This window comes from Camelus bactrianus, chromosome 11 (assembly GCF_048773025.1).
Source record: "Camelus bactrianus isolate YW-2024 breed Bactrian camel chromosome 11, ASM4877302v1, whole genome shotgun sequence".
In the NCBI taxonomy this organism is placed as follows: Eukaryota; Metazoa; Chordata; class Mammalia; order Artiodactyla; family Camelidae; genus Camelus; species Camelus bactrianus.
The window spans coordinates 80021385-80034941 of record NC_133549.1 but is presented as its reverse complement, the minus strand read 5'-3'; the positions used below and the strand labels follow the sequence as shown (position 1 = coordinate 80034941).

Sequence of the window (13557 nt, the reverse complement as noted above, 5' to 3'; positions counted from 1 at the left end):
GCTCTTTACCTTGTAAGAACGGGTCCCTGGGAAAGCCTGCCAAGCCTGAGGCCAGCCAGGACCCACTGCCGCCCACTGCAGGGAGCGGAGACGGGCACAGGCACCCTAGGCAGGGTCTTCCTTCCAGCTGACTTGCCTGCGCCTTCCAGGTCCTGAGCCTCAGCCATGGAAGCGGGGCCTCCTGAGTGAGGTCCCCTCCCCGAGAACCCCTGCACAGCGGGCAAGACACAGGAGAAGCCCGATTCCCCTGAGGGAGACGGAGGGGCTGAGGCACACTTCGAAGGTGGGCTTCCCCGAGGCCTTCCTGCCTGAGTGTGGGGCTCCAAATGCCTCGGTGGGAAAGGGGGGCGATTTTCAACTCAAGAGCCCTCTTGCATTTGGAAAACAGTTGTTTTAATAAAATAAAGACACCCTAGACCCTCCCATTAGTTTCCAGTAAGCCATTCAATGTTTTTTCAGTGCAACAAGCCCTCAGAAAGTTGAGCCATGTGATTTTGTGTGCCCGTGGGCACCTGTAAGCCACGGTTTCCAGCACGCTGTTCGCAGGCCCCGGGTGCGCGCACAGATCGGTTTTGTAGAAGCGCATCCTTGTGCAACGCAAGGCCAAGGTCAAGTCCTCTGGCCATGGAGGGGCTCCAGGTGTGGGGCTCTGGTGGCCAGCCGCCCCTTCCTCGGGGACCAGGAGGAAGGGAGGCCCTGGGGGTTTTCTTTCTGCCTCAGGCTCTGCTTCCCCGTCTTCCACCTGGTGCTGCTGCCCCTTGGGGCACCCAGCTGCCGTGCCAGGACCTCCACTGGCTCTCTCTTCCTACCCCTCTGCAGACCAGCAGAATATTCTCCCCTTCTCGTCGCCGACCAGGAGTTTGGTCTGGTTTCTGGGGAAGAGAAAGAAGAGACGGGAGTGTTAGAGCCAGCCTGCTCGTCCCAGCCTGCACTCAGGACGCGGCACCATCGGGGGCGGGGGGCTTCGGTCAGGCCCCTCAGGAGCCTGCACCTGGCCCGGGGCCTCCACCTAAGGCAGGGCAGGGGCCCTGGAGAATCTTCTGACAGGGAGATCTTTTGCATTAGGAGGGTTGTGGCCCCCAGAGCACTGAGGGGACGCTCCCAGATGCCCAGGCTCCAGGCAGCAGGGTGAGGCCCGGACTTTCTCTCCAGCATCTCCAGGTGTGTCTCTTGTCCTGTGAGAGATGCAGCCAGGCCCGTGGGTGGGAGGAAGGGCCAGTTCTCCAGCACAGAATTAGGGCTCAGGGCCTTCTGTCTACCCACATGCCACCCCTAGCCCTGAGCTACCCCACCTCAGCCTGCCGTCTAGAATGGCATGTGGTTCCACCACCAGGGACCCCAAGCGGCCCACTCCCGGGCAGGGAGGAGAGAAGAAATGCAACTCCCGGAGGCCTGCCCCCTCCTGAGACGACACTTCCTAGCGTGGAGGGCGGGCTGGTGCTCATGAGTCCTGCTGCTGGGTTTTTGTGAAGAATAAACAGTGTCACCAAATGTGGTATCTGACCCTCGTCTATTCTGCATGCGCTTAGAGCCCTCGAAAGGCATTCTCTGTGATGCAGTATAATCGTCATTCCAAATACTGCACTTGGCAGAGGACTTCAGGGAAAAAAGCCCCCTTTTAGGACAAAATCACAGAACAATATACTTTTACCTTCTGGATTTCTTTATGAATTCATAGATATTCAAGAGAGCGAGACAGACACAGAAAACAAACTTATGCTTATCAGGGAGGAAAAGGGGTGAGAAGGGATAAACTGGGAGTTTGGGATTTGCAGATACTGACTACTATATATAAAATAGATAAACAACAAGGTCCTACTGTAGAGCACAGGGAACTATATTCAGTATCTTGTAGTAACCTATAATGAAAAAGAATATGAAAAGGAATATATGTGTGTACATGTATGACTGAAACTTGATGCTGTACACCAGAAACTGACATTGCAAACTGACTATACTTCAATTAAAGAAAAAAAGAAAGAAAAATTTTTAGAAAGTGAGAAAGAGCAAGCAAGAACATTTATGTGTCGGAAAACATTTCCAAGAGCCCCCCATGGCCATCCCGCCTGTACGCTGCACACGCTGGGCCTGCTCGGGTCCGGGGGTCCCTGGAGTGAGGCCACACCTCTCAGGGCCCCGTGGCCACAACAGGAACAGCCAGGGCTTCCTGGGGAGGACACAGCGCCCTCTGCTGGAGGCCTGGCGCAGCCGGGCCACCGTTACCTGGACGCGGCCAGAGCTGTCACCGCAGAGCTGGTCTTGCGGGGCTTCCCTGTCAAAGCAACGCTGACATCCAGCTCTCTGCAAAGGGCAAGATTCTTCTCCCACTTGTGACCTGTGAGGGGCGTGCAAGGGGACAGTTAGAAAGCCCCGGTGGCTTCACACAAGTGCGTGTGTATGTCCATACGCACGGCTACGAACACATACACATACATTTGTGGTCAGCAACTTGTTAAATTGAGGGGGAAAATAGATTTAATCTTGGCCTGTGCTGTTGCAAAAAAGGGCCGTCCCAATTTAATTTGCAGGCTGTGATAGTTACATGTGCTGACGTGCTGCGGTATCCATTGTGTACCAAATTGGATTTGTGTATTATTGCTTTCTAAATTGCATGCCTAGTTCAGCAAAATTGTTCATCAGTGTTTACTGGCTGTATGCTTAATAAGATGCCCCACAATACCTTGCTGCCAGGGTGTAATGCGGCCCATAATTGCCCAGTAAAAATAAATTACATAAAGCCGGCATTATCAACTTATCTAAATCCTCTCACGCCACAACCGATAATTAAATGCTGAGAAGGTTTTTCTCAAAAAAACGTAACTCGATGATTGTTATTCTACTCATTTTAATGACTGGATTTGGGGACAGATGGTAATTCCTTCGTGGAGGGTAAGATGGAGAGACATTGGCTGGGGACATCTCTGCAAAGTCACCTGGGTGGAGTCGGGGCAGGACTGATGTGGCTGTCCCCGCTGTCCCAGGGTGGCAGACAGTTCTGTGCACCAGGAAATGCATGTGCTTTCTGGGTTTGTGCAAAAGGTCAAAAACCAAGCTTTTCCCAAGCACGTTTTATGGACCAGATTGAGCCCAAATCTGTGGCGTGATTCCTAAAATAAAGTGTACTCAACTGGGTTGGCCCCTGCTGCAAACGACAAATAAATGAATCCCAGGCAGAAGCCAGATTACATCCGTGCACAAACGCAGTATCTTCAATATCCTCAAAGAACCCCCTGCATCTGAGGGATGCAGCGAAACACATGCACGAGACCCGTGCAAACAGCCATGTGTCAGGCCCAGGACAGTCCCCTTCCGGCAAGACAGGGTGAAGCAGTATTATGAGAACATGAAGCCCTCCAGGGGCTTAGGTTTGCAAATCTGCACATGGGTTCGCTGACTCCACGCTGCGGCACAGCCCGATTTTTATTAATATGTTGGTGCCCTCATGTCATTTCATCCAAGTCCTCCCTTGAACTGTAACCACAACCCTGGTAGTTACTTCGATTTGACGGTGGTGACCTTGGGCAGGTCAGGACAAACAGCAGGGGAAGGGTGAGGACCTGGGGCTCCTGTCAGTCTGACGCCATTGTAGGTCCCCTAATGTCACTGGCTGGTGTGTCAGGGGAGACGTCTCTTGGAAGTCCCAGAAAATGACAATAATGACCCACATTTCGTTGAGTGGACTCCTGTCTATGTCCACTATTTCTCTGGCCTCAGCTTCCTACCGGTTAGGATGTAGAGGAAGTACCTCTACTGACAGAGGGAACTTCAGGGGCCAGAGCAGGGCACCCCCCGCTGCTCAATCATGAGTCCTTGTCACCAGTGAACACAAGCTCACCAGCACCGTTGACCCTGAGCAGGAACCCGGGAACCCACTGGCACTTTCAGAACCAGGGGAATGGCTCCGAGGCCCCCTTTGTTTATCTACCCCTCCCTTCTTCCTTCCGTACCCCACGCAGCCAGCATTCCTGCTCAGACATCGACTTATGGACCACGAGCTGAGCTGACGCCTTCAGCTCATGGGACCGCGGTGGCTTCAGAAGTGGGCAGTTGAGCCCAAGACTGGCACAGTGTGCTCTCGAGCCGGAGTGCCACCCGGCTGCTTCACAAGCGAGTTCCCCTCTGGGCCGGGCCGGGGAGGGGAGGGAGTTTGGCCCCTGCTCTCCGAGGCCGAGTTGTGAGTTCCTTCGAATACACAGGTGGGCTGTTGTGGTTCTGTGCGCCCTAGACCTGGCAACATCCCAAGACACTCGATGGCTCCCAGGGCTCTGTAGGCCTGGGGGGAGCTGCAGCCCTTGTGCTGAGGACAGAAGAGGGGATGGAGGGCCAAGCTAGGCAAGGGTATCCCCAGCAGGGCAGTTACCTCTCGGGCTTGGAGGCAGAGCCCAGGGTTCCTCGGTCGCTGCCTGCCCGGGAACAGACATCTTCACGTCCTCCGTCTTCCAAATCTGTCCAGAAAAGAGAACATGCCATGGGCTGGGGAAATGAACCTGTCTGAAGGCTCGGGCGGGGCGCATCCATTCTGTCACAGCTGGGGGACACTGAGGGAAGAGGGGCATGACCCTTTCTCACTTCTGAGGTTGACATATTCTCAGGAGAAAGTTTACTTAGGCTTCGGTTTCCCTGCGTGGAGGTTCGGCAGGGCACAAATGCAGACTGGGTGAGCTCACTCCCCACCTCCGTGTCCACAGGACACCTCCCCTCAACCCCTCACCTGCAGGGACGGGACTCCGAAGTCAGTTTATTATCACTTTACTTAGCGAGTGCCCTCTTGTCCCTCTGTCACCATCCCCGGAGGCCTCCCCGTCCTCTGTGTCTGGCCCCTGGTCCCCAGGCCTGCTGCGAGCGCCCTCAAGCTGACCACAGGTGGCCTCTCACTTGTGGAGCCTGGACCTTCTGTGGCCAGCCTCCATCTAAATGCTTCTGTGAGAGCCACACCAGGTCTAGCCCGGCGCTGGGCCATCCGGGAGCTGCCACCCTGCTGAGTGGATGAGGGCTGAGCACACGAAGACTCCTACACGTGCTCTGGGTGGCACCGTGGAAGAAATGCACCTGCTGCTTATCAGCCCAGGCTCCCCTGACCAGCCCGTTGTGCGGACCATGAGCCACCCAGCCCGGACCTCCAGCACCTCCTCGAGTTTTGGCCAACCCAGGATACCCTACTCTCTGCAGAGACCCCGTGCCCCTCTGGGCCCATGGATGGGGCCCTGTAAGGGGACTTCTCGGGGGCTCTCATCTCTCCTGTCCGCGCACACTGGCCCCTCAGTCTGCCCTGCCTTCCCCATATGCGCCGACTTCCCCTCGTCCTCTGGGCTCTGCTGAAATGCCACTTCCTTTGCTGTCTCTCTGCTGGAAATAAATCTGTGCTCCCCCTGGCCTCCCACCATGCTATCCGTTCTGCTTCCTGAAACATTTTCTCCATGATTGTTCTGACATTTGAGCATCGAGGTTCCTGGAGGACAAGGCTATGTTTCAGCCGTGTCGGTGCACAGTAAGCCTTCACAAATGCTATAGAATTCAAGGGGTATTTTCTTGAATACCTTGTGGCATTCGATTGACTTTTCCTTTAGAATCTGTGGAATTCAAGCGACAGTTTCTTGAGGAAGCCTCTTATTACTCCTTATCTTATTCATTCCTTCATCCTTCCTGTCAGTCACAGAAAAACTACCTGAATTTTGTTCTTCCCATGTTATTCCTCCCACCTCAGTGTTTTTCTTTCCCTGTCTTGGAGCCTTGATGGTCTCTCTCTCCATGGCCCTTCTCAGAGGATCCATGGCACTCTTTGATTATCCCAGTCACAGCACGAATCACATACACGGACAGATGGATAGCTGGAGGGACAAATAGGTGGATGGATGGACGGATGGATAGAAGGATGAAAGGATGGATGGATGAATGGAAGAATGGATGGACAGATGAGTAGGTAGAGAGATAAATAGTTGGATCGGTGGATGGATGGATGGATGGACGGTTGGAGGGACAAACAGGAGGATGAATGGATAGGTAGATGAAAGGATAGACGGATGGAAGAATGAAAGGATGGATGGATGCATAGAAGGATGGACGGATAAGTAGGTACACAGATAAACAGTTGAAGGAGTGAATGGATTAGTGGATGGATGGATGGATGGCCCAAATGTCTCTTTTCAGCACTGGGCTATGTTGTTACGCATTTGCTCATTCAGCTTTCACACTCTGTGACAGTAAATATTTCACTGTATACCTGTGTATAAAATTTTATATATTACATATTATACAATTTTATTTATTTACATTTTGCCTGGGGAGAGCTTTGCCTTTGCCCTCACTTGCTGTGGGGACCTGGTCTGGAATGGTCTCAAATGCAGCCTGCAGATGTGACCCTTAGAGGAAGTGCAGAACAGAGATGAACCCATTTCTTGTACCCTGCCCTCATTCTGCCCAAGGCACACCTACCCGCACCATGCCGTCTTGACTCCCAGTGATGATGACATGGCTCGTGTCCCACGCTGGCCCCTCCACCACGCAGCAGCAGGTTATGGCTCCCTCTGGGCCCCAGGCCGTGGTAATGCTGGCCAGGGGCTGTCCGTTGACGTTCCACAGGGACAAGTGGGCTCCAGCACAGGAGACGATGGTGCCCTGCAGCGGTGAGAGCTGGCCTCACTTCAGGCCGGGGTCACTGCCCATCTGCTCAGACATGCGGTTTGTACAACGACTTGTACACCCTCAACCTGCCACTTTCTGAGGACTGACCAAGGTACACTGAGACCTCAAAAGACACTTCCTTCTTCCTAGCTGATTCCTAGGTCTGCCGCGTGTTCACATTTCCGGTTCTTTTCATATTGCGATCACATGTGAGGATATTGCTTATCCCAGTGCAAACTGACAGGCTCGCCCCTCAGGCCCCTCCCACACCCCTCCCCCCGGCAGCATACTGATCTGCCCCTGGCTGACCAGCCCTGTCCCCAGGAAACAGCTTTAGATGACCGGGCGGAGGGCAAGGAACCAGGGTTTGAATGACTGCACGTGGCTCATAAAGTCGGGCCACGACCCTCCGGAGGGAATTTCTGGGGACGAACTTCCCCACCGCATCTCCTGACATGTTTATATCCAGAGTGCTTGATCTTCAAGTCCTTGTCATTTGGGGCCAAATAGAGTAGTGGCCGCTGTCCGCCACCCCACCCTGCAGGGCTCACGACGTGCTGCGGACACAGACGTTGAGAAAGAGGGGCCTCACCGAGACGTCGCTGATGGCAATGGCAGACACGCCCTCCCTGTGGGCAGGCAGGCGGGCTACGTGCGTGAGGTGGTCCAGGTCCCACAGGGTGCAGGTGCAGTCTTGGGAGCCACTCACCAGGAGGTTGAAGGCGACTGATGCTGCCAGGCATGTGACAGCCTGGGTGTGCCCATACAGGGCCTAGGGACAGACACGGAAGCACAGGTTATGAGAGGGACCCTTAATCCAGCTCCCTGGGGAGATATTCCACACTCTCTTACTGTTGGGCTCCAGATGAGGAAACAGAGATTCAGAGTGATTCAGTCATTCCAAAGCCTGTGATCTGTTTGTGTGTGTGTGTGTCCACGTGTGTGCATAGTCATGAGTCTGTGCCTGGCCTCTCAGCAACATCCCTTTCTAGGGTTGAGGCTCAGCTGGGGAGAGCATCCTTGTGCTCTGTAGTCTCCTAAATTTGTCCGGCCTCATGAAGCAGCACAAATCCCTATTAATCGGCAATAGCACAGATTTGCAACGTGCGGTTTTCCAACCAGCAGCACAAGCATCATCTGGGAACTTGCCAGACAGGTAAATTCTTGGGCCCCACCCAGACCTACTGAATCAGAAACTCTGGGGCTGAGGGCCATAACCTGGGTTTTCACAAGCTGCCCAGGGAATTTTCACGCACGCTCAAGTTTGAGCATCACATTAAGGAGCCTCAGAAGCATACGTGCCCCTGGAAACTAAACTGGAAACAAGGCAGGGAGGTCAGGTCATAGTTAAAAAGTTGTGTGACTCTTTTAAGTCCGAAGAATCTGGGTTCACATCCAGTCTGGCCATGAGGCTGGGCAGTGGGGCGGGGGGGTGTGGTGGTGACTCATGGCCATGGTTTTGGTCCTCAGTTTGGCCTGTGCAGGGACTGGTTTGGCTTATAGATGGCTATAGGTCGAGATCCGGCCAAAGGCCTTGCTCCCCGGGGACATGTTCCTGAGGGCCTGGGGAGCCTGCCAGGCAAACTGGTACTTCCAGGCCCACTGCTGCTGGCAACGGCGGGGTTTCCATCACAACTGTCCCAGAAGCTGCCAGGTAAGCCTGGTCTGCGAGCTGTCACGCACACACGTGTCCTCTGGAATCAGCCCGAGCACTGCAGAGGTGGCGTTCTGAAGTGTGACTGCCCTGGCTTACCTAGTGGGAAACTTGCTCTCTCAGGACAGTCATCGCTCACTCATTTGGGTCAACAAGGCTGAGCATCATTTTTCAAAGCTGTCACTTGGCCTGGTCACAGCAATTTAAAAGTTCTGCCTCAGATTCCCATGTGTGTGCCATGGGCCTGCACATGGCACCAACTAGATGGTACTGGCAAGGCTCTAGGTGTGACCCACGGAAGAAGGCTGTGGTCCTCTTAGGTAAGTGGAGACTGTGTAAATGAACAGAGGGAAGCAGAGGATTTGGCAGGAGCGTTCTGGTGGTCTTCCCAGAACAAACTAAGTCTGATGGCTACGTTCTGATTACAGGGGACAGGACAGCTCCAAAGAGTGCTGGCCGGGGGACCCAAGCGTAAGGGCTGGGGATTCCGGGAGAAGCTGTGAGCCCAGGGCCCATGTGTGCTGTCCATTCCTGGAGCCGGACTGCTGCTTTCACGGGGGAGGCTCTGAGAGTGAGGGCAGCAGCCCGCACGCACAGGCACCCACCGGCACCCACCATCCACCAGCCCGGGAGGCAGGGACATCACCCCCGATCTGGAAAGGCCTGGGAAAAAAAATGAACGAGGAATGTAATTTTCAACGTTCTCCATTGGCTTTTCTGTTTTCTCAGGATAATACCTCTCTCCATGGCCAAGTGAAATAATTCGTGTATCATATCTAACTAAAGTAGCAAAAAATAAATTAAAAAAAATCTGGAAAAAAATTCCCCATTCTGGATATATTGTGGTGAAATGGGTGCTCCTAATTAATTGTGGTGCCATTGGAAAACCATAGAACTTTCTTGAAATGTATTTTAAGAAAACAATTAATCAAAAGCAAACAGCAATCTTTACGAGATGTCTTCCACAGCACAATTTAAAATGGTTAAAGCTTGGAAGCAATATAATTGTCTAGTTTTAGAAGAAATGGTTTATTAAACTGTGGTGCATTGACATAAAACAATTGAAATGTAATTTTATGGAGGTGAAATAATATGAAACAATTGAAATATAAATTACAGAGACTGTAGAAAAGCAGAAACAACTTGACAGGTGGGATGAAAACAGAATCAACATATCTACACAATGATCAGAATGGTGTAAATATGAATATCTGGGGAGGGTAGTATGCAACACTGAAAACGTTTATAGGGATTATAGAGAATTGTTCAACTTTGAAATGAATTTGAAATTCATCTTCAATGTTGTAACATCTTTAGAAATAAAACACTTTTAAAAAAAACTGTTAATGAAGCTATTTAATGGTAACTTCTCTGTCTACAGGGCAGACACCATTCTCGGAGCAGCTGCTGGTGTGGGGGCTCTCCAAGGCCATGTCAGCCTCTGTAGGTAACTGACGAAGTGTTTTATTTTGCTTAGGAAGTAAGAGCATGTGGGATTCCACATACTTTTCCTCTTGATTTAGATCTAGGAGAGGAGGATAAATTACGTCTTATGTTGTCAATACTGGGCTTTTATGGTGCAACTTCACCGCTAAACAGGACCTTGGAGCAGTGGTGGGGAGGGGATCATTTCCCTGGCGCCCCAAGGCAGCTTCGGGGTTGGGCTGGATCTCCCCTGTCCCCGGAGTGATGCCTGGGAGAGGGGGGGCGCTCCACACCGGTAATGGCAGTGCACAGCCTCTTGGCTTAGCTCAGGAATGTGAAGGCGTGATAAAGCCAGGAACTCCAGGCTGGCTGGGGAGGACTTCCTCTGAGTTCCGCTGAAGACAGCCTGCCCTTGACCCTTGACTGGCACAGCCCCTCTCAGCAGGTGCCACCGCTTCTGCAGGATTAACCAGCAACCTGGGCACTGACCCTTTTATTCCCTCACCTCACGTTTACGGAGCGCCTGCCAGGAACCACACGTGAGCTAGGGGTGGCACTGGGGACAAGGGCAAGCTCTGAGGAGACCTGAGGGACTGAGAAAGCAACTAGAGAAACCCAGAGTCAGTTCCAGCGAGATGTGCCCAGTTTAGGAGACCCGGTCAGTGGTGGGCCTTGTGTGATTAATGTTTTCTGTCTGTTTGGTTCTTTGTTTTGTTATTTGGGGGCCATACGGATAATTAAAGACCAGAGATACAAGTGAACTGCATTGTGGAGCTGGGCGGGTCCCCTAGTGGTATTCTCCGGCAAGTTCAAGTGTATGCAGGGGAAAGTATGAAGTTGAGCGCTAGACAAACCTAGATTAAAAATGCAAACCTGACCTTTTTGAGGCTCAGTTTCCTCATCTGAATGCGGGAATAACAGTGCCTGCTTTCCAAGATTACAAGGAAAGGACAGTCTTAAGCAAGCAGCAGTGCCGCTCTGTTCACTGTCCTGCATGGCGGTGCTTTGTGAGGTAGGGCCAGAACGAGTCCCCTGCCCCCGGCTTCCACTCGCTCTGCTGCTGCCACAACCACCCCTGTTCTGAGACAGTCTTTCATTTTTCTGGCTCTGAGCCTGGACAAAGCCTTGCACCGGATTATTCACCAGTAAAGGAGGGATGATAATGGGACGGACTTTACAGGGCTGTTGAGGAAGTAAAATGAGGCCATTTACATAAAAGTGCCCGTGACAAATGCTCAAACATGTCCCCTAGTGCAAAACAAACAAACAAAACCCCGATTTCACTGGCCCTGATGTGTGAGCAGCATCTCTCACTGAGGTGTGGGTCTCCATGGACGCACTGGCTCTGTGTGCTTGTCAGGTCCACCCAAGGGCATGGAAACGGTGCCCTCGAATGATGCAGAGCCGCCTGCCGCTCTCAGTGCTTCACCGTGTTCTCTGCTCCAGGCAGAGGCAGGGCTTTCGGGGGTCAGGGAGTTGGAACATGCCAGGGCACCCCACCTGCCCAGGCCATTGCACCTGCCCGAGCCACCCCACCTGCCCGAGGCCCCGTACCTGCTTGAGGTGCAGGCCTGTGGGGCGGCCTTTGGCCATGCTGAGCTCCCACACACACACCACGGCGCTGGTCCCGGAGGTGACAATCATCGTGGGGGAGGGGCACACGGCACACAGACAGCGGCCCCAAACGGCCAAGTTCTCGAACGTCATCAGGATCTGCAGGACGTGAGTGGGATGAGCGCCCGTGCCAGGGCCGGCACAGGGCAGGGAGCTGGGAGAGGGTGACAGAGGATGCAGGCAGGTCTGGACCCTGCTACTGGCTGGCCTGTGTGCTGTGGGAACCGACGGAACTGTTACTTGTTCAAGAGCCTGGCCCTGGTGACAAAATCCAGGCCATCCAGGCCTGTCCCCAAGGAGCTGACATCACCCAAAGAGTGGGGGAGAGATAAGCCAGCAGGAGGCGGTGGGGACACAGCAAAAACGCCCTGTGAGTATAGTGAACACAGGCCAGTGACTCAGCCCGGGGAGGTCAGATGTCACCTCCTCTGGAAGCCGGGGGGAGCTTTCAGGAGGAGGTGACATCCGGGACCCACTTCACTGGCTGTCTCATGAAGGAAGTGGGGGAAGCCTAGGAGGGCGAGGGAGCTGGGTGGGCAGGAAGTCATGCCACGTGATAGGGTGGGAGACACTGAGGGTAGGAAAGGAGGCAGGGGTTGGGGGACACAGCCAGCAGGTAGAAATAACAGGATGGCCTAACGCAGGGTTGCAGGACGAAAAACCAGATGGCTTGGTCTGGTGGCCAGCTGAAAGCTCAGGATGTGTCCTCTGAGTCTGTACCCCGACCAGGGCTGGAGAAGCCCCCAGGACTTCCCACCCACACTGAGTGACAGTCCAGGCCAGCTCCGTGTAGCCATGCGACCAGCCAGCCACAGAGACCACCGTGGAGGTGACAGCCTGCAACACTAACTTACAAGTTCAATTTCCGGTAACGTGGGGGGAAGTTTGGTCCACGAGGGCCCTTGGCACAGCTGCCCAAACGCTCTCAGTCCCAGGCTAGGGGTCCAGCCACGAGGAGGAAGTGGGTGTGGGCCTGACTTGGGCTCGCCGGTCCCCTGAACACCTCTGCCCCAACCAGGAGGAGGCCGAGGCCCCGGGGCCACCCTGCACCCAGCACCGCTCACCTTGTCTGAGCCATAGCTCCCCAGGCAGCAGCTGAAGTCGTCAAAGCCCCAGCTGAAGGTCCTGCTCCAGTGAGGAGGCAGCAGCAGCTTGTTTGTCTCCACAGCCAGGATGGCCTTCTCCGTGGGGACGATGTGGCCGATGGCCCCTTTGGGGGATTCCGAGCCTAGAGAGAAGAGGTACATATCTGCCCCCCCATCAGTAAAGCGGAGCTTACACGTCAAAGAGCCACACCCGCTTTCGCCGGGCCACGCGCTGGCAACGCAGACCTGGCAACGCGCCTGCCCAGGCAGGGGCGGCTCCTCATCAGGGGCCCTCCTGCCCGGGCCTTCCTCCGGGGGCTGCATTATTTCCTAGCCCCAGCCGGGGCCCCCGGCTCTGGTCCCTCCCCGCCTTAGCGCACACATGAAGTGTGTGGCCATGCAGGTGTTCAGGGCTGCCGCCCTAAGGGCTGCTGTCAGGCCAGGGGATGCTGTCGGGGAGAGGGTGCGGCTCGGCCCTTCCTGCCCCTCCCAGGCACCGTATCTAGGAAGGACACTGTGTTTGGACTTCAAAAGGAAAAACCCTGAAAAATCTGACCTTATACTCCTTGGGACCAGAAAGTTATTCCACATAATGAGACTTCCCCAAAGCAGTGCACACCCCAGGTGACATGGACTTTGGACTTCACACACACACACACACACACACACACACACACACACACAGAGCTCCTCTAGGAGGCAGGGCTGAGACTCAGAGACAGGTCGTCTGCCTTGGGGTGCATGCTTTTAGCTAGTGCTCGCCAGCCCCCACCCCTGGGTGCTCAAGAGAGATAGTGACTGCAGGTGCAGAGGAATGGGAGCTGCTACCCTCCTTTACAAAACCTGGAAGCTTCCTCACCTGGCTTTGGAGGTGAGGAGGGGTGTGTGTGTGTGCGTGTGAGCACGTGTGTTCATGTGTGTATGTGTACATGAAAGAGAGAGAGGAGTGTGTGTCTCAGAGAGACAGACGGATGGGTCTTCAGAAGTCAGGGTGTAACAGAGGTGGCCCCGGACACTCCCAGGTCACAGGCCTCCTCAGATTTCTGCTGTGACTGGAGACACAGCCATGCAGAGTCAGACCCCAACCTCCTGCCCAGGTCTGTGCCCCTGGACCTCCAGAGGAACGCCAGTTACTGAAGAAACAACTCCGGGACAGGA

At 54.1% G+C, this 13557-nt stretch overlaps 1 protein-coding gene across 5 annotated transcripts in view; it reads right to left on the bottom strand.

The window, feature by feature from the left end:
* Nucleotides 1-371: 371 nt before the first annotated feature.
* The window catches only part of WDFY4 (WDFY family member 4), a 267639-nt gene continuing 254453 nt past the window's right edge, over nucleotides 372-13557 (bottom strand). For 4 of the 5 annotated variants that reach the window (XM_010963488.3, XM_045523019.2, XM_074374366.1 and 1 more), the window contains 7 exons: nucleotides 12379-12563; nucleotides 11255-11413; nucleotides 7214-7393; nucleotides 6433-6615; nucleotides 4361-4445; nucleotides 2224-2335; nucleotides 372-872 (listed from right to left, as the gene is read on the bottom strand). In XM_010963488.3, the coding sequence (XP_010961790.2) occupies nucleotides 806-872; nucleotides 2224-2335; nucleotides 4361-4445; nucleotides 6433-6615; nucleotides 7214-7393; nucleotides 11255-11413; nucleotides 12379-12563 (971 nt within the window). In that variant the 3' untranslated portion in view covers nucleotides 372-805. The remainder of the gene's footprint in view (nucleotides 873-2223; nucleotides 2336-4360; nucleotides 4446-6432; nucleotides 6616-7213; nucleotides 7394-11254; nucleotides 11414-12378; nucleotides 12564-13557) is intronic. The other variant, XM_045523018.2, reaches the window with a different exon arrangement.